The sequence below is a fragment of the Dipodomys merriami genome, unplaced genomic scaffold (genome assembly GCF_024711535.1).
Source record: "Dipodomys merriami isolate MVZ:Mamm:240054 unplaced genomic scaffold, mDipMer1.0.p SCAF_346, whole genome shotgun sequence".
Lineage (NCBI taxonomy): Eukaryota > Metazoa > Chordata > Mammalia > Rodentia > Heteromyidae > Dipodomys > Dipodomys merriami.
This window is the reverse complement of record NW_027205004.1, coordinates 715496-735914: the sequence shown is the minus strand read 5'-3', so window position 1 is coordinate 735914 and position 20419 is coordinate 715496. Positions and strand designations below refer to the sequence as shown.

General features: G+C 46.5%; 1 protein-coding gene across 2 annotated transcripts in view; it reads right to left on the bottom strand.

The window, feature by feature from the left end:
- Window positions 1-2526: 2526 nt before the first annotated feature.
- LOC138803705 (transcription factor Ovo-like 2) overlaps window positions 2527-20419 on the bottom strand; it is a 31783-nt gene continuing 13890 nt past the window's right edge. For both annotated transcript variants that reach the window (XM_069987770.1, XM_069987771.1), the window contains one exon: window positions 2527-3259. In XM_069987770.1, coding sequence (XP_069843871.1) covers window positions 2943-3259 — 317 coding nt within the window. In that variant the 3' untranslated portion in view covers window positions 2527-2942. The remainder of the gene's footprint in view (window positions 3260-20419) is intronic.

Here is a 20419-nt window from a genome sequence, read left to right as displayed (position 1 = left end):
ATTATTAAAAGAAAAATTCCCGTTACCAAATAGTGTGCATAGTATACTGTCTGCTAATTAAAACATCAAAGGAAAGACAGTGGAAAGCAAGAATACGCCTATTCATATTTGCTTATATATGGGCAAAGAAGCTCAGGAAAGTTACACAAAAAGCTAATAACAGTGGCTAATTGCGTTGGCAGAGGAGAAACTTGGCAGATAATGGACCAATGTGGAGGGATGACATTTCTCTGCATACATTATTATATAAGCATTTGAAAAATTTCTTCTAAAGATACCCCATAATTCGCAATAACCAGTTTACTCCTTTAGTTCCAAAAGCAGGTCCTTTATCAAAACACCAATATTCCAAGGAGGAGACAGAACCTGTGTGGGGCCTGTGGACCTCTATTTTTATTTGCCTCTAAGAATCCATTCCTGGGTTGGGAATGTGGCTCAGCGGTAGAGTGCTTGCTTAGCATGCATAAAGCCCTGGGTTTGAGTCTTCAGTACCACATAAACAGAAAAAGCTGATAGAGTGCTAGGCTTGAGCAAAATAAGCTCGGGGACAGTGCCCGGGCCCTGAGTTCAAGCCCCAGGACTGGGGCAAAAAGTCCACTCCTGTAATTTTTCTTTCCTCGCCCCAGAGACCTCCAAGTGAGCTAGCTACTTGAATATTGGGTTCTTACTAAAGGGCTCATAGGCATAACTGAAAATTCCTACTGGCCATTCTCTCTTCCTCTTCCTCTCTCTTTCTCTCTGTCTCTGTCTCTGTGTGTGTGTGTCTCTCTCTCTCACACACACACACACACAACACACACACACACACTAAGGTGTCAGTCATGATCAGGTTTTTGTGGTAACCTTTATACTTTATACTCCTCAGTAACCCCAGAACCTTGCTATGCCTAGATTTTAGCAGGCTTTGCTTTCTTCAGCTCCCCCCCCTTTTTTTTCCTGAGACTCTCCCTCAATAAAACTTTTCCCAGAATCCCTCTCATCCTTTACTTCTTTTTTTTTTTTTGGCCAGTCATGGTGCCTGAACTCTGGGCCTGGGCACTGTCCCTCAGCTCTTCAGCTCAAGGCTAGTGCTCTACCACTTGAGCCACAGCACCACTTCCAGCTTTTTCTGCTTATGTAGTGCTGAGGAATCGAACCCAGGGCCTCATGCATGCAAGGCAAGCACTCTACCACTGAGCCACCTTCCCAGCCCCTCCTTTACTTCTTGTACACAAGCTAAGACAGTCACAAAATAAATCCTTTTCTAAAAATAAACACCCAATAGACCCTTCTTTCAAGCACTAACATGAACATCTGTGTGTGTCTGTGTGTGTCTGTGTGTCTGTTGGTGCTGGTACTGAGGCTTGACCACACTCAGAACCTCACATTCTCACTTTTTCACTCAAGCTTGGTGCTCTACCACTTGAGTCATACTTCTAGCTTTTTTTTGTCGGTCATGGGGCTTGAACTCTGGGCTTGGGCACTGTCCCTGAGCTCTTCAGCTCAAGGTGAGCGCTCTACCACTTGAGCCACAGTGCCACTTCTGGTTTTGGAGTGGTTTATTGGAGATAAGAGTCTCACAGACTTTGTAAGACTTTGTGGCTTTGAACCGTGATCCTCAGATCTCAGCCTCCTGAGTAGCTAGGATTACAGGCGTGAGCCACCAGCGCCCGGCACATCTAGCTTTTTTTTGGGGGGTGTGGGTAGGGGGGTCCGGTCGTGGCGCTTGAACTCTGGGCCTAGGCACTATCCCTAGGCTCTTCAGCTCAAGGCTAGTGCTCTACCACTTGAGCCTTAGCACCACTTCCGGCTTTTTTTCTTTTTGCTTATGTGGTGCTGAGGAATCAAACCCAGGGCCTCAGGCATGCAAGGCAAGCATTCTACCACTGAGCCACCTTCCCAGCCCCAACTTCTAGCTTTTTTTTGTTGATCATGGGACTTGAACTCTGGCTTGTGGGCTGTCCCTCAGCTATTCAGCTCAAGGCTAGCACTCTACCACTTGAGCCATAGCACCACTTCTGGCCTCTTCTGTTTATGTGGTGCTGAGGAATTGAACCCAGGGCCTCATGCATGCAAGGCAAGCACTCTACCACTGAGCCACCTTCCCAGTCCTACTCCTACCTTTTTTACTGGTTAATTGGAGGTAAGAGTCTTATGGACTTTTCTATCTGGGCTGACTTTGAACTTCAAGCCTAAGATCTCAGCCTTCTAAGTAGCTGGGATTTTAAATGTGAGCTGCCCAGCTCAGCATTGGCAATTCTGCACTGTAATGACCTAATGCCAACCCAAAGCAGATATTGTGGCTGGACTCATAGCTCATAGTTCATAGTGGCGCTGTGGCTCAAGTGGTAGAGTGCTAGCCTTGAGCAAAAGAAGCTGAGTTCAAGCCCCAGGACTGGCAAAAAAGAAAAAGGAAGGGAGGGAGGGAGGAAGAAAGATTGATTTGCTTCCTCACCAATACAACTCAAACTTCCCCCAAGTTACTTGGAGTCCAAAAATCACACAAAAAACCCTAAACAGGGTTTGTAAAGGCAAGTTTCACTCACTTGAATGTTTCATTTATTAAAATAATTCTGTAAACTCTGTCAACATATTCATTTTCCTGGCTTGAGTAGCATTTCAAGGCACCATAAAATGATAGTCTCTTCAAGAGTACCCCTCTGTCCATGTATGAAAATTCTGTTTAAAAACAAAACAACAACAACCACAAAACGGAGTGTAGAAAACAGACCTTGGTTGACGCAACCAAGTTCAACACGACACGCAGTTCAGGGCCAGATGTGGCAGGATAACTAAAGACCTGCGAAGAGATCCTACTGCTCCATCCAGAAAGGACACAGGGGAACTGAACACTTGTCATTAAAAAACAGCCCGTGGGATAAAGGTTGGGTGGGAGGAACACCCTCACAACCAAAATCCAGGTAAAGGTGGCGAGGCTGGTATCTCTCATCCCCTACACGTCCTCACTTCCTTTCCTCCTCCTCGCTCAGATTGATTCTCTCCTGGTGTGTGGATGGCAGCTTGCTCTGCAACAGGGCCGCCAATTTTTTGGATGTCTTTTTGAGAAACGTGCTGCCCGGATGGGCACTGTTCACATGCAGGTACAGGTCTTCCTGGGTGGGGCCTGTGTAGCCACAATCCTCACAGACATAGAGCTTGTCTCGGCGTTGCTTGTAGGCATACTGCTGCTGCACCCCATGGATCTTCTTCAGGTGGGACTCCAGCGAGCAGCGCTGAGTGAAGGCCTTGTTGCAGACATCACATTTGTAGGGGCGAATGCCTGCAAGAAACATCACCAGTTGGTTCTGGCCAAGCCACAGACTCCCACCTAGAAAACCACTAAAGATTGCCACCACCAAGATATGTAACAACCTGAGGGAAGTAATCAAAGCAGGGCAGGAGACTGACCACAGAGACTCAATATTCACACAGCAAGCTTACTACACATTGCCACACAAAGAGCAAAAGTCCCCACCCTCAAAAAAAAAATCAAAAAAGACCAAGCACCTGTGGCTTATATCTGTAATCCTAATTACTCAGGAGGCTGAGATCTGAGGATCACAGTTCAAAGTCAGCCCAGGCAAGAAAAGTCTTAAGAGACTCATTATCTTCAAATGAACCACAAAATGCCAAAAGTAGAGCTGTAGCTCAAATGGTAGAGTGCTAGGTCTCAGCACAAAGGTGCAGGGACAGTGCCTAGACCCAGAGTTCAAGTCCAGGACCAGCAATAATAATAATAGTGATAATAATAATAATAACAACAATAACAACTAGAGTGGGGTGGTGGGGTGGCTCAGTAGTAGAGAGCTTGCCTGGCATATAGAAGGCCTGGGATCCATCCCAGCACTGCCAACAACAAAACCAGTCAAGTCTGATTTAGGCTGAAAGGAGGGACATGTCATAAAGCATGGCAGCCTGAAGAGGTAACTATGCTACTAGGGGGTTCATTGATCAAGAAGCACCCCCCCCCAAAAAAAACAACTATCCCAGAGCCAAGGAGATGAGAGAAAAGGGCAGGTCCCTACTGGACTCCTCAAATTCTCTGAGCAGATTTCTGGGCTTGCACCAGATCCTAGGGACAAAAGATCTGGGGCCATGAAGCTGCATTTTATTTTATTTATTTATTTATTTATTTTTTGGGTCCAGTCGTGGGGCCTGAACTCTGGGCCTGGGCGCTGTCCCTCAGCTCTTCAGCTCAAGGTTAGCACTCTCCCACTTGAGCCACAGCGCCACTTCCGGCTTTTTTCTTTTTGCTTATGTGGTGCTGAGGAATCGAACCCTGGGCCTCAGGCATGCAAGGCAAGCGCTCTACCACTGAGCCACCTTCCCAGCCTAAACACAAGGTTTTGAAGCAGGTCTGGAGTATGTGGGAGGCTATGCTGCCATTGCAGCCATCTGTATTATTTGCCATCGCAAGCCCCTTCCAGTATGAACTGTTTTCTATGAGAAGTACAGCTCTTTGGAAAGTGGGATTACAAACCTATCCTTTCTCTTCAGACCCTCCTAGGGTTGGGGTCAGGCTGAAATGAGTGAGATACTCAGGGCACAACAAAAATTGAGATATGGAATGTTGTAAATATTGAAATTAATACTCCCAAAAGCCCATGATGGAATGCATATAGCAAGATATTATATGCTAGGCCATAGTTACATACAAAGTCTGCATTCTTAAGTATAAGTTAAAATGGGCATATTAGAAGTTGGAGGCATATTAGCATTAGTGAGGCCCTGGGTTCCATCCCCTCAAACCACACACACACACACACACAGGAATATTAGCCTTACCTTTTTACATATTCATAGATTTTTCTATTTTACTTACATGCAACATAGGATTTATTATGATTTTAGTATCCTGACTTTCATCCCTTAACAATATTCCTAGAGATTTTCCCACCTTCGTGCTTACATGTAGCTTCAGTGCCATGGCATTTTCTGATGTGGTTGGTTATACCCAAATCCCTTCTTTGGAGCAACCACTACTCCAGTCCACAAGCTCATCTCACACTAGACTGCTTACACCTGGTGCTTTGTGTGACTCATGAGCTAACAGTGGCCATACCACCCGGGAGCATATAGGATGCAAAACCCAGGGCCTATGGTAGTGCCTGTGCTAGAAGCTGGTCCCATGATGGCAGTATTGAGGTGGTAGAAAACTCTAGAGGTTAGGCTTGGTGGAGGGTAGTCATGTTATGGGCTCCATCCCCTGGAAAGGATTGATACAACTTTCCAAGTAGTGAATTTGTTGTCTTGAGAGTAGGTTGGGTTTTTTGTTTTTGTTTTTTGATGATGTTGATATTTATTTTGGTGAGATAAGGTCTTTCCATGTAGTACAGGTCAGCTTCAAATACTGTGTAGCTCGTGCTGGTCTTGAACTTGTGATTCTCCTGTCTCAATCTCCCAAGCACTAGAATTATACATGTGTGCCACAGTGCCCAGCAAGAACAGTTTATTAGTAAGACATAGTGTCTCATACCTACAATTCCAGCTACTGGAGGAGTAAGAGATCAGGAGGATCATGGTACTAGGCCAGACTGGGGGTAAAAATTAGCAAGACCCACTATCTAGGAGATCATAAATAGGAAGATAATAGTCTGAGGTTAGCAAGAGGCAACAACACAAGATGCTATCTGAAAAGCAACTAACGCTAAAAAGGACTGGGTCCTGGAGGTCTAGTCATACAGGGTTCTATTTCAAGGGAAAGGCTAGTGCACCACACTAGGCTGAGAGTACACAGCGTTGGGTCTCCTCCACCTCTTTATTCAACACATGCTCTGAGGATTTTCTTTATCCTCAGGCAGAGCATTTGAGGCAAGGACAGTAAAGGCTGGGAGGTTCAGGAGCCTTGCATCACTCTGATGGCTGGGAGTAGGGATGACTGCTATGTGGACTTTTCTAGGGAGGAAGAGAGTTCAATCTGTTTTGGAGGCTAGGTGACACAGACACAGCAAAGGAAAGAAACATACACCTTGAAAGCTCTAGCATTTCTGCCTTTCATACTTGCTCCCTGCCCCAGTGCTCCCCCACCCCTTGCCTCTGTAAACTCATTAGTACAGGCCAACACTGCCACACCAAAGCTTCAGGGTATCCCTGTCTGGACCTAGGAACACGCCCCTCCCTCCTGGAGTACTGCCATCCTCTAGGCACTCAGGGAGATGCAGGTGGACAAACAGAAACTTTGGGGAAAGAAGAAATAATGCCAAGGACCTCAAGGACGGAGCCCTCACCTATTCTAGGGATCTTGAGCAAAGACCCTTCTTGTCCTTATCGAAGTCAGGGTTTGGAAACTGAAACGCACCATCTGTAAGCCAGACATCATTAACCTCACACACCTATGTCAGGACCAAAGTCCAAGGCCATTGAAAAGCCAGGCGTCGCACATCTGCCACTCATTAACTGAGCCCACAGACAGCCCAGTGAAACCCTCCCCAGCTCAGCTTCCTTGTTTGCAACTTGGCTGCTCTGAGAATTAACTGATACATCAAATGCACAGAACACAACAAATACTAAATATTCATTAGGACCTAACTTACAATGCAGTTCAACATAATAGAAACATGCCCACTGATAAACTGGCCAGAGAACTCATAAGAATTTAGTATTTGGGGCTGGGCGCTGGTGGCTCACGCCTGTAATCCTAGCTACTCAGGAGGCTGAGATCTGAGGATCGCGGTTCAAAGCCAGCCCGGGCAAGAAAGACCGTGAGACTCCTATCTCCAGTAAATCACCAGAAAACCGGAAGTGGTGCTGTAGCTCAAGTGGTAGAGCGCTTGCCTTGAGCTGAAGAGCTGAGGGACAGCGCCCAGGCCCAGAGTTCAAGCCCCACGACCGACAAAAAAAAAAAAAAAAAAAGAATTTAGTATTTGGGGTTGGGAAGGTGGCTCAGTGGTAGAGTGCTTGCCTTGCATGCATGAGGCCCTGGGTCTGATTCCTCAGCACCACATAAGCAGAAATAGCCGGAAGTGGCGTTGTGGCTCCAATGGTAGAGTGCTAGCCTTGAGCTGAAGAGCTGAGGGACAGTGCCTAGGCCCAGAGTTCAGTCCTCACAACCAACAACAACAAAAAAAGAAAAGAAAAGAAAAGAAAATTCAGCTGGGCACATGTGGGTCACACCTATAATCCTACCTATTCAGGACACTAAGACCTGAAGAATTCTGGTTTGAAGTCAACTTCGCAGACACTCTACCTCCAATTAACAGTAAAATGACAGATTGGAGGCATAGCTTAAGGAGTAGAGCAACAACTGTGAGTGAGCATCTGGAACCCTGAGTTCAAACCAGGTAAGCACCAAAAGAAAAAGGAAAATTCATAGTAACATCACCTGAATTTTTTTTCTTCTTTTTGCCAGTCCTGGGCTTGAACTCAGGACCTGGCCACTGTCTCTGAGATTTTTTTTTTTGTTCAAGGCTAGCACTCTACCACTTGAGTCACAGTGTTACTTCTGGCCTTTTCAGTGCATATGGTACTGAGGAATCAAACCCAGGGCTTTAGGCATGCTACCACTAAGCCACATTCCAAGCCCTCACCCGAAAATTTTAAAAATGACAACAGAAAGGAAAATAAAATTATCATTCACTGGGGAACTGGAAAAAGATCTCCCTCCATGTTGCAATTTGTGATACTGGAAATTTTTTTTTTTTTTTTTTTTTTTTTTTGTCGGTCATGGGGCTTGAACTCTGGGCCTGGGCGCTGTCCCTTAGCTCTTCAGCTCAAGGCAAGCGCTCTACCACTTGAGCTACAGCGCCACTTCCGGTTTTCTAGTGGTTTATTGGAGATAGGAGTCTCACGGTCTTTCCTGCCCGGGCTGGCTTTGAACTGCAATCCTCAGATCTCAGCCTCCTGAGTAGCTAGGATTACAGGCATGAGCCACCAGCGCCCGGCTGATACTGGAAATTTTGACAAAATTTGGTATTAAGAACTGCTATTAGCCAGGTGCCACTGGCTCACATCTGTAATCCTAGCCACTCAGATAATTGAGATCAAAGGATCTAGGTTGACAGTCAGGTGAAGAAGACAAATCAGGAAGACTCTCATCTCCAATTAACCAGCAAAAGTCTCGAAGTGTAAGTATGGCTCAAGTGGTGAGTGAAAAAGTTAACCAAGAGTCAAAGGCCCTGAGTTCAATCCCTGATACGGGTACAAAAGGAAAAAAAACAAACAAACTTCTGCTGTAACAATTCTCCAAGAATTAGGTGTGTCTTCCATGCAGACATAAAACAAGGACCATGATAAAATATGCATTACATAAAGAAACCATTAAGAGCTGAGAAAACAGAAATGGAAGTGTCCTTTCTGAAAAGGAATGGGGGCTCAGCAGAGTGGATGCAGATTGGTTTTGAAGGATTTTTTTCTTTTTCACTGCTCTCCATATAAATATAGTACTTTTAGAAAAGCAAAAACAAAACAAAACAAAAAAAGGCGGGCGCTGGTGGTTCAGGCCTGTCATCCTAGCTACTCAGGAGCTGAGATCTGAGGATCACGGTTCAAAGCCAACCGGGTCAGGAAAGTCCGAGAAATTGTTGGTTTTTTTTTTTTTTTTTTTTTTTTTTTTTTGTCAGTTATAGGGCTTGAACTCTGGTCTTGAGTGCTGTCCCTGCACTCTTCAGCTTAAGATGAGCGCTCTACCACTTGAGCCACAGTGCCACTTCCGGTTTTGGAGTGGTTTATTGGAGATAGTCTCATGGACTTTTCTGCCCGGGCTGGCTTTGAACCTGGATCCTCAGATCTCAGCCTCCTGAGTAGCTACGATTACAGGTGTGAGCCACCGGCACCCAGCCCAAGAAATTCTTATCTCCAATAAATCACCAGAAAACTGGAAGTGGTGCTGTGGCTCAAGTGGTAGAGCGCTCACCTAGAGCTGAAGAGCTGAGGGACAGCACCAAGGCCCAGAGTTCAAGCCCCATGACTGACAAAAAAAAAAAAAAAAGCAAGTTAAAAGAAAAAGAAAAAGCTAACCAGCTAGGATAACATCATCACTGGACAAAGCAACTCCAGGAGATAGTGCTGGGGGCAGGGAGGGCTTGATCCTTTTTCCTGCATGGGCCCTGACCCAGCTTCCAAGTCTCCAGATCTGCATTTTTTTCCCAATCCAGTCAAACCTTCTCTTTAGGCCTCAAACAAAGACCCCATTGTCTTCTTCCTCTACTTTAATCAAGATGGGATTTGTTAGCCTTCTGATCCCTCTCAATGTAGCCCCTGATGGCAGATAAGGCAAGAAGGGTCCTGTCCTGTGGCCGGGGCCCACACTACAGTTTTGCCCAGTGCCCCCTCTTCTCTTCACCTCTGACCTCCAATCTGAACTCCTCAGCTGCCCCATGGAATTCAGTGGCTTACACAGGAATGGCAGGTGCCTTCCATGGACTCCTTTCTTCTAGTTGTGAGTCTATTATCTCCCTGAGCCTCTCCTCTCCCCCAAGACTGAGCCTGGATCCCCACTCCCCATCAACCTGTATGGCCTTTCCAACCCTGATTATGGATTATACTTTCTCCATAGCTTGTTCTACTATTTGAAGGCTTTTATCACATTTTACAAATGAGAAAAAGGAAATTTCAATTTAGCTAACACCCAGGGCACTCTTAATGATCTATACTTCCAGTGGCCCAAGATTGCTGTGTATGTTTGCCACAAAGATCTGAAATGCAAATCTCCCATTTACCAAAAGAAAATCACTTGTATCAACAGCCTGCCTCCCTCCCTCACCCCTTCCCTCCTTTCCCTCCCTTTCTTTCTTCTTGCTCTCGTGGAGCTTAAACTCTAGGCCTGGGCACTGTCCTTGAGCTCTTCAGCTCAATACTAGCACTATGCCACTTGAGCCACAGCACCACTTACGGCCTTATCTGTTTATGTGGTGAGAGGCAAGTACTCTACCTTTGAGCCACCTTCCCAGCCCCAGGACAGTAATTCTTTAGAAGAATCCAAGCTAGTTCAACCCCCAATAATTAAATAAATTCAAAAGAATATTCCATATAAAGCAAACCAACAGGCCTCTGATGCTTTTCACAGGCTTGAGTTGTATACACATTTTTTTTTTAAGCTCATATCCTTTCTTGTTTCTGAGGTGGGCCAATAGGCATAATTTCTGGTCTCCACGATCTCTTCCACTCCACTGGACCAGAGCAATTCCATCTGCAATGTGTGTACTGCATGTTGAGACCCTGTTCCTGGACCAGTCATCCTCAACTGTGTGTGTTGGCAGCTAATAGTCCTGTCTATCCTGATCTCCAAGGACTGGGCACTGGCAGCTGACCACCCAGATACCCAGGGAACATGCAATCCTCAGTCATTCCTAACTGAAATGAACCTAGAAAGTTCTCCCACTGGCCTATAGTCAGGCCAACTCTCTCTGCTCTCCAAATGTCACTCATAAGAGTCCCCCAGAAATGCAGCTGAGACCACACTCCTGCCCAGCCCCTTCTCTATACCAACTCATTTTTCTCACTTCTTTCCAGACTCCTCTGAAGAGCCTCCCTCCACAAACCCTTGGATAAGAAACTGATTCCAGGGATGATCTGGATTGAAAACATCCATTTAAATGAATGTGTTAATGTGCATGTGTGGATGCGTGTGCATGCACACGTGCATATACATATGCTATTGGTGCTGAACCTTCTGTATTCCCTTAGGTTTTTTGCTCATGGCTGGTACTCTATCACTTGAATCACAACTCTACTTTCAGCCTTTTGCTAGTAATTGGAGATAAGAGTCTGTTAGAGTTTCCTGCCAGGACTGCCCTTGAACTGTGATACTCAGACCTCAGCTTCCTGAGTAGCTCGGTTTACAGGCCTGAGCCACCAATGCCCAGCCTGGGAAAAACAACAGGAGACCTGTTGTTTCATTATGTATGTATGCCAGGCTGGCCTGGCACTCACAGCTCACGATCCTCCTGCTAGGATTAAAGAACTACACCTGTTGAGAAGCATGCCAAGCTTCTCAAATATTGTCACAAAAATGTTATAGAGCTTTTTCTGCACTAGTTAGATTTTCTCTTCCAATCTCTTCAATCAGATCATTAGATTCATACCTCTCCCACACACACCCCTCTGGTTTACTCTTCTCCTGCCTGGTAAAGTCATATCCCCAAAAGGAGTCCTAACCTCTTTCATCTGTTTGGATATTGATGTAAGACCTTTTCAGGCTCTGGTTTCCTTGGCTTTTTTTTCAAGCAGTTTTCTTTGTATTTGAAGTATTTCCTTAGATGCCCTGTTCCCTGGGGATTCCAGCACATAGGAAGAATATATAGGTGGGGGATAGGGAAGGGGTGGGGGGAGATGGGTTAACTCTGATTCTTCAACCCCATCTTTGCCTACCTCATCAACACTGTTGCCACCATTCTCCAATGGAGAGTCCTGTTGTAGCCTGACTTATTTGGGCTGCAAGCAAACATATGCTGCCTGTCTGCTGCATTTGTGTTAAGCATCTCTATCTTTGTTTCTGGCCTAAATACAACACTAAGGATCGCCAATAGGAAAACTGTAACATTCTCCTCAAAGGCCAAAGTGAATTCCCATTTAATTTGGTGAGGTCTTTTAGAATCAGTGAGGCTGAACCTCAAATGTTTGCTCTCTGTCCTGAGCTTCGGGGATGACCTCTTCCTCCGGCCTCTTAGCACGGCATGCTCAGAACCAGACTCTTCCTGGTTGCTACCTGCTAACCTGTATGGAAACACCAGCATTATTGCAACTATGTCTCCACCAGAAAGTCAATTAAAGCAAGGAAAATAAGCCCAAGTGATTTCCATGATGTAACTTGCTAATCACACCAAAAGCTATGATCGGGCTGGGAATATGGCTTAGTACTAGAGTGCTTGCCTAGCATGCATGAAGCCCTGGGTTTGATTCCTCAGTAACACATAAACAGAAGAAGTCAGATGTGGCACTGTGGTTCCAGGGGTAGAGCACTAGCCTTGAGCTAAAGAAGCTCAGGGACAGAGCCCAGGCCCTGAGTTCAAGCCCTAGCACTGGCAAAAAGAAAAAAAGTTATGATAATTTTTTTTTGGGGGGGGGGGCTGGTTGTGGGGCTTGAACTCTGGACCTGAGCGCTGTTCCTCAGTCTTTAGCTCAAGGCTAGCGTTCTACCACTTAAACTACAGCACCACTTCCAGTTTTCTGGTGGTTTATTGGAGATAAGAGTCTCACGGAGTTTCCTGCCTGGGATGGCTTTGAACCAGGATTCTCAGATCTCAGCCTCCTGAGTAGTTAGGATTACAGGTGTGAGCCACTGGCGCCTGGCGACATACAATTTAATTTTTAAAAAATTTCCTAGTACCAGCCAGTGCAGTGGTACACCACTCTAATCCTAGTACATGGGAGGGTAAGACAAGGCAATCACCAGGCAGCAGTAGTTCATACTTGTAATTTTAGTTACTAAGGAGGCTGAGATCTGAGGATCACGGTTCAAAGCCAACCCAGGCAGGAAAGTCCGTGAGTCTCTTATCTCCAATAAACCACCAGAAAACCAGAAGTGGCACTGTGGTGCAAGTAGAGAGTGCTTGCCTTGAGCTGAAAAGCTGAGGGACAGGGGCTGGGAAGGTGGCTCAGTGGTAGAGCACTTACCTTGCATGCCTGAGGCCCTGGGTTCGATTCCTCAGCACCACATAAGCAAAGAGAAAAAAAGCCAGAAGTGGCGCTGTGGCTCAAGTGGTAGAGCACTAACCTTGAGCTGAAGAGCTGAGGGACAGTGCCCAGGCCCAGAGTTCAGGCCCCACGACCAGACCCCCCCCCCCAAAAAAAAGAAAAGCTGAGGGACAGTACCCAGGCCCAGAGTTCAAGCCCCAGGACTGGCAAAAAAGGACAAGACAATCAATAGTTCAAAGTCAGCCTGGCCTACAGTCTTTAAAAAAAAAAAAAAAAAAAAAAAGAAGCAAAAACTTTTCTAGTAGTCTCACTAAATTCCATAGAAAGATATAGGTAAAACTAATTATATATATATATATATATATATATATATATATATATATATATATATATATATATATATATATATACACGGGCTGGGGAGGTGGCTCAGTGTTAGAGCACTTGCCTTGCATGCCTGATGCCCTAGGTTCGATTCCTCAGCACAACATAAGCAAAAAGAAAAAGAGCCGGAAGTGGCGCTGTGGCTCAAGTGGTAGAGTGCTAGTCTTGAGCTGAAGAGCTGAGGGACAGCGCCCAGGTCCAGAGTTCAGGCCCCACAACCGGACCCCCCCCCAAAAAAAAAAAAAATATATATATACACACACATTTTTTTTTTTTGTCAGTCCTGGGGCTTGAACTCTGGGCCTGGGCACTGTCCCTGAGCTTCTTTTGCTCAAAGCTAGCACTCTACCACTTGAGCCATCAAACCCAGGACTTGATGCACGCTAGGCAAGCACTCTACCACTAAGCCACATTCCCAGCCCCTAATGATATCTTTTAACTTAATATATCTAACACATTCCATTTTCCATGTGATGTCTACATTAAAAATAAGGATTACACACACAGCTTTTTCCCTTTTTTGTCATTAAGTCTTTAAACACTACTATCTTAAGCTGTGCCTCAATTCTAGCCAGCCCCCTTTCTGGTGCTCAGTAGCTACACATAGCCAGTAACTGCTGTCCTGACTGGTGTAACTCTGGGTTTTCCACTTTTAGAAGCCTCCATGTTGGCTTCTCCCCCAGTGCAATAAGCTACGGGAGACCCTTCACAAAAGTATAAAGGTGGATGAGAACAGGAGGAACACAGTTCCAGGCTAGCCTGGGCAAAAAGTTCTCAAGACCCCCTCTCAACCCATAGCAGGGTGCAGTAGTTCATGCTTGTCATCCTAAACTATAGTCCAGCCTGGGCAGAAAAGTCCATAAGACTCCATCTCCACAGAGGGAAGCTGGACATGATGGCACGTCCATGTCATCCAAGCAGCAATGGGAAGCCAACAAGTAGGGGAATGGAGAGTTAAGCCTGTGCCCAGCTGGGAAGGTGAGACCCAATCCTAATAGTAACCCATGAAAAACAGGGCTGGAGACATAGCTCAGTTGTACTGTGCCTACCTAGCAAGCACCAGGCACTAAGTTTGAGGCAGTAGGGGAAGCAACATCCAGGCTGCATTTTTATTCACCAGCTTAAACCAGTACCACCCCCAGAGACTCCTTACAAGTGTTACGTTTAGTCAGGTGCCAGTGGTTTATTACTCTAATCTTCCTTGAACTAATATATGAGTATTGCAGTTCAAAGCCAGCCAGTGCAAGAAATTCCTTGGGATTCTATCTCCCATTAACCAGAAAAAAACTATATGGAGTCAGGGGCTAGTGGTTCACACCTGTAATCCTGTAATCAGGAGGCTGAAAGCTAGGGATTGAGGTTCAAAACCAGCCTCGGCAGGAAAAGCCCCAGAGACTCTTATCGCTAATAAATCACAAAAAGCCAGAAGTGGAGGGAGGTGTGACACAAGTGGTAGAGCACTAGCTTTGAGGAAAAGAATCTCAGGGACAGTGCCCAGGCACTGAGTTTAAACTCCAGGACCAGTACCAAAACAAAAACAAAAAATACAAAAACAAAACCCTGTAAGTGCAAGTATAGTTCAAGTGGCAGAGTACCAGCCTTGAGCAAAAAAGCTTAGGAACATACTAGCAAACACACACACAAAAAGTCCACCTTTGGGGAATAAGAGATAGGGAAGACCTGAGCATCTCAACACCAGGGGCTGGGGGCTTGCTAATTTCATGAGCAGAAAACATCCTGGCACCACTCACAGGCTCTTCTGTAATTTGTTAAAACCCATACTGGTGTGTGTGGTTTGGGCTAGACCTGAATTTCTGCTTATTTATCTTCCTCCAGAAGCAAGCAGGAGTCTACAAACTTCTCATGGGGCTAGCTGATGAGGCCTCTGCTTTAGAGAGAGAATGCCAGAGGCTCGAGATGGTAAAGAAGGCAGAGAATGGAACCCTGTAGAACATAAGAGACCTTGAACTTCAGGACTAACCTGCCTCAGCTGTGTTCCTCATCTGTCAAATGGGAGGAATAATAGCCATGCGTCCTGGGAGTTGTTTGTGATGACAGGATCAAAGCTGAGGGCCTGGTATGCAGGACAGTGATGGCAGATGGCTGCTGCCATCTGCAGGTGCTATGACACCCTCCGAGAGGTCTCAGAGTCTCACTGGTTAAATCCCCTCCCCCCCTGCACCCCCCCCCTTCCCTGGCCAAACCCTGCTAACACTGTGCCATCTCCCCTCCACCTACCACTGGGCATCACAGAAAGTTCTAGCACCCTCTGATGGTGCTCCCTGGGAAACAAAATAGACCTACAAAGGGGGAGGGGCAGGACTGCCTAGGAGTTCAAGGTCCCAGGATGAACCCCCAAACAAAGGGAGATATAAGTTTGTGAGTCAGTAGCCCAACTTGTTTGCTCCTGAAGCAACCTGGGGCATATTCTACATACTACCCCGAAGGGTCCCCAGCAGGAGCAAGCTGATACCCACAGTGATGACCTGTTCCATGTCACCGTGCTCCTCCTAGCCTTCTTTCCCACCTCTTGTCCCCACCCAATTCATTCCATTCCTGCTTCCTGGGATCACCTCCCCCATCAACTGGCCAGCTGCGTGCGGGGCCTGCCTCAGACCTGGTCTGCAGTGCAGTCCCCCTTCTACCCGCCTGCAAATAGTGTTCATCTGTCAAGGCCCAGCTGCAAGGCCATCTCCAGGACACCCACTGGTGTCTGCCACATTTTTTTCTAGTCTGGCACTTCTACTGTTTCCCCTGGTGACAGGCAGATGTCTGAGTCACATTCCCTCTGTCAGCTGAGACCTCCCTGAGCCCGGAGGTAATGTGCTCACAGAAGACCTGCATAGTTAACATTACAGTCACAAGACATCATTCCTGGTCTAGATGTGAGTTCTTGTTGTTGTTGTTTTGTGCTAGTACTAAGGCTTGAACTCAGGGCCTGGGTGCTGTTCCTTAGCTTTTATGCTCAAGGCTGGCTTCTCTACCACTTGAGCTATACCTCTGGCATTTTTGCTGGTTAATTGCAAATAAGAAGCTGATGGCTTCTGAGTAGCTAGTATCACAGGCACCAGTGTCTGGCTAATTACGAGGGTTTTTTGTTTTGGATTTTTTTTTTTTTTTTTTGTCAGTTGTGGGACTTGAACTCTGGGCCTGGGCGCGGTCCCTCAGCTCTTCAGCTCAAGGCGAGCGCTCTACCACTTGAGCTACAGTGCCACTTCCGGTTTTCTGGTGGTTTATTGGAGATATGAGTCTCACGGTCTCTCCTGCCCGGGCTGGCTTTGAACCGCGATCCTCAGATCTCAGCCTCTTGAGTAGCTAGGATTACAGGTGTGAGCCACCAGCACCCGGCTTTTGTTTTGGATTTTTTTTTTCTGTTACTTATTTTTTTTTTTTTATTGTTAAAAAGGTGATATACAGAGTGGGGAGATGTGGGTTCTTGATGGCAACTCCATCAACTCAGCACTCACTCCAGCTGAAGGTATCAAGAGCCCAGAATACACTTTGTCCTAGAGGCCAAGGTTTGCTGACCGCACAATCTAATGAACAAGGCTCTAAAGGCCCAGATCGTGGCCCCAGGGGTATTTTCAGACAGAGGTAAAGATCTGAGAACTCTCCAGGCAGCTACTGACAAACAACTCACTGAGTGGTCCCTGCTGTCCTCCTGTCCCTGGGGCCAGTGGCCTACAAGCTCAGCTTGCAAGCATTCTGTAACCCTCTACAGAACACACTCCACTGCCCCTACAACACCCTAATCAGCACCTTAACATTCTCTCCACCATAATGGCCACATTGGCTTTGCAGAGGTCAAACTTCTACTGATTGACTGAATTTTTTTTCCAAGTGATTTAAACAAAAAAGAAGAAGTTTATAACCAAACCCCAAGGGGTAAATACTATTTATATTCCATTTATTTCAGGCTTGATAAAAAAAAAAACAGACAATAACTTATGCTGTTAGAAGTCATGATGGTGGCTTTTCTTAGAGCGAAAGGGGTAGTGACTTCTGAGCTGCTACCATCCCAATTCTTGTCCTGAGTGCTAGTTGTGTGGATGTGTCCACTTTGTTTAAAAAAAAAAAAAAAAAAAAAGGAGGGGGGAAGGAGGCTGGGAAGGTGGCTCAGTGGTATAGTGCTTGCCTTGCATGCACAAGGCCCTATGTTCGATTCCTCAGCACCATATAAGCAGAAAAAGCCAGAAGTGGTGCTGTGGCTCAAGTGGTAGAGCACTAGCCATGAGCTGAAGAGCTGAGGGACGGCGCCCAGGCCCAGAGTTCAGGCCCCACAACTGGCAAAATAAAATAAAATAAAATCATTAAATTCATATCTAGACTCTTGTGACTTTGTGTCCCTGTCTGGATCTAAGTTACCTTTCAATGAAAAATTCACTCGAACTGTGAACCTGGGCTCTGTCCCTGACCTCTTCAGCTCAAGGCTAGTGCTCTATCTCTTGAGCCACAGCGTCACTTCTGGTTTTCTGGAGATAAGTCTCACGAACATTCGTGCACGGGCTGGCTTTGAACTATGAGCCTCAGATCTCAGCTTCCTGAGTAGCTAGGATTACAGGCGTGAGCCACCAGCACCTAGCTAAAAGTTCATTTTTGAAAAATACTTAAAAAAGAAGCCAGGCACTCACTGGTGGCTGATGCCTGGCATCCTAGCTACTCAGGGAGGTTGAAATACGGAGGATCAAAGTTTAAAGCCAGCATCAGCCACCAAAGTCCTTGAGACTCCATCTCCACTGGAAGTATGGCTCAAGTGATAAAACACCAGCCAAGGAAGCAAGCTGGGCAAGCCCAAGAAGCCCCAGTACCAGCAAGAGAAGGAGAGGAGACAGAAAGGGAAAGAGGAAGAGATAAAGAGAAAGAAAGAGAGAGGGAGTGAGAGAGGAATAGGGAGAGATCCTCAACATCCTATCCCACTTTCCAAAGTAGGAACACTTTTCCCAAGCCCAGGAGTCAAGTCACACCCAGTACCCTAAGAACAACCAAGCATGATAAGAACTGGGAAAAAAAAATGGGCTGAGAATGTGGTTTTGTGTTAGAGTGCTTGCCTAGCATGCATGAAGCCCTGACAGTGGCCAAGCCCTGAGTTCAAGCCCCAGGATTGTCAAAAAAAAAAACAGAGTACAGAGGACCTAAAAAAGTCAATGTGTGGAGGTGAGGAGTTGGGAACCCTACCTTGAAAGAGGAATAAGCATTTTCCCAATCCCACCAAAATGTGAGGGGAACTAAACTCTGAAAGGTCATGAGGGATCAGGGTCTCTCACACACAGTAAATCTTCTGAGGCTGGCAGGAAGGTGAATGGCAGCCTAGTCCTAATTGGGACTGAGTAGGTCAGGAGTTATATTTAAATGACATGGGAGGGCTGGGAATATGGCTTAGTGGTAGTAGAGTGCTTGCATCCCATGCATAAAGCCCTGGGATCGATTCCTCAGTACCACATACACGGAAAAGCCAGAAGTGGCCCTGTGGCTCAAAGAGTGAAATGCTAGCCTTGAACAAAAGACAGTGCCCAGGCCCAGAGTTCAAGCCCTAGTACTGGAAAATAAAATAAAATAAAGATAAAATAGAATAGCTACTCAGGAGGCTGAGATCTGAGGATCATAGTTCAAAGCCAGCCCGGGCAGGAAAGTCCATGAGACTCTTATCTCCAATAAAGCACTAGAAAACCAGAAGTGGTGCTGTGGCTCAAGTGGTAGAGCACTCACCTTGAGCTGAAGAGCTGAGGGACAGTGCCCAGGCCCAGAGTTCAAGCCCCACAACCAACAAAAATAAATAAATTAAATTAAAAAATAAAAAATAGGGGCTGGGAAGGTGGCTCAGTGGTAGAGCGCTTGCCTTGCATGCATGAGGCCCTGGGTTCGATTCCTCAGCACCACATAAGCAGAAATAAAAAGCCGGAAGTGGCATTGTGGCTCAAGTGGTAGAGCGCTAGCCTTGAGCTGAAGAGCTGAGGGACAGCGCTCAGGCCCAGAGTTCAGGCCCCACGACCGGACCCCAAAAAAATAAAAAATTAAAATTAAAAATAAATAAATAAATAAATAAATGACATGGAACAGAGGGAGCTCAAGGGGAGCTCAAATGAGACTCAGCGGGTGGGAATAGAATGGGGGGTGGGAATAGAATGGGGACTGAGCTACAATCCTCACGTAGGGAAGTGTGGGTTTCATTCTGCCCAAAAGTGAGAGATTTTTGTTTTTAATAGAGAAGTAGCATCGTTAGAATTCTCCAGGGCTCCCAGGAGCCCAGGTATGGGGCCACAGGGCCTCATTCAAGGATGCCTGGAGGCCAAAAGTTCCTAAGAAAAGACTAATGAGGCTTGTGACCCATCAGCAGGGCTGGGAGTGAGGCCAAAGGACATCCCCTAGACTCTGGGGGGAGAGTTGAAATCCACACTGCATGCAAGTTAAGAAACAGGCTGAAAGCCGGGCGCTGGTGGCTCACGCCTGTAATCCTAGCTACTCAGGAGGCTGAGATCTGAGGATCTCGGTTCAAAGCCAGCCCTGGCAGGAAAGACCGTGAGACTCCTATCTCCAATAAACACCAGAAAACCGGAAGTGGCGCTGTAGCTCAAGTGGTAGAGCGCTTGCCTTGAGCTGAAGAGCTGAGAGACAGCACCCAGGCCCAGAGTTCAAGCCCCATGACCGACCAAAACAAACAAACAAACAAACAAAGAAACAGGCTGAGACTGGGAATGTGGCTTAATGGCACAGTGCTTGCCTAGCATGCATGAAGCCCTGGATTCAATTCCTCAGTACAACATAAATAGAAAAAGCTGGAAGTGGTGCTGTGGCTCAAGTGGTAGAGTGCTAGTATTGAGCAAAAGCAGCTAGGAACAGTACCCAGGCCCTGAGTTCAAGCCCCAGGAAAGGAAGGAGGGAAGGAGGGAAGAAAGGAAGGAGGGAAGAAAGGAAGGAAGGAAGGAAGGAAGGAAGGAAGGAAGGAAGGAAGGAAGGAGAAAGAAAAAAGAAAGAGCTGGGTGACGATGGGTCACGCCTGTAATCCTAGCTACTCAGGAGGCTGAGATCTGAGGATCATAATTCAAAGCCAGCCCAGGCAGGAAAGTCCGTGAGACCCTTATCTCCAATTAACCACCAGAAAATGGGAAGTGGTGCTGTGGTTCAAGTGGTAGAATGCTAGCCTTGAGCTGAAGAGCTGAGGAACAGTGCCCAGGCCCAGAGTTCAAACCCACAACCAAAAACAAAATTAAAAAAAAAGAAAAAAAGAAAAGAAAAGAAAGGAGGGAAAGAAGGAAGGAAGGGAGGGAGGGAGGAAGGAAGGGAGGGAGGGAGGGAGGGAGGGAGGAAGGAAGGGAGGGAGGAAGGAAGGAAGGAAGGAAGGAAGGAAGGAAGGAAGGAAGGAAGGAAGGAAGGAAGGAAGGAAGGGGCGGGCTAAGGGTGCCTCATACTTGAGGCCCTGGGTTGTATCTCAGGATGTGAGAGGGAGGGAGACACGGGGTGTGGGAGAATGGGACAGGGGACAAAG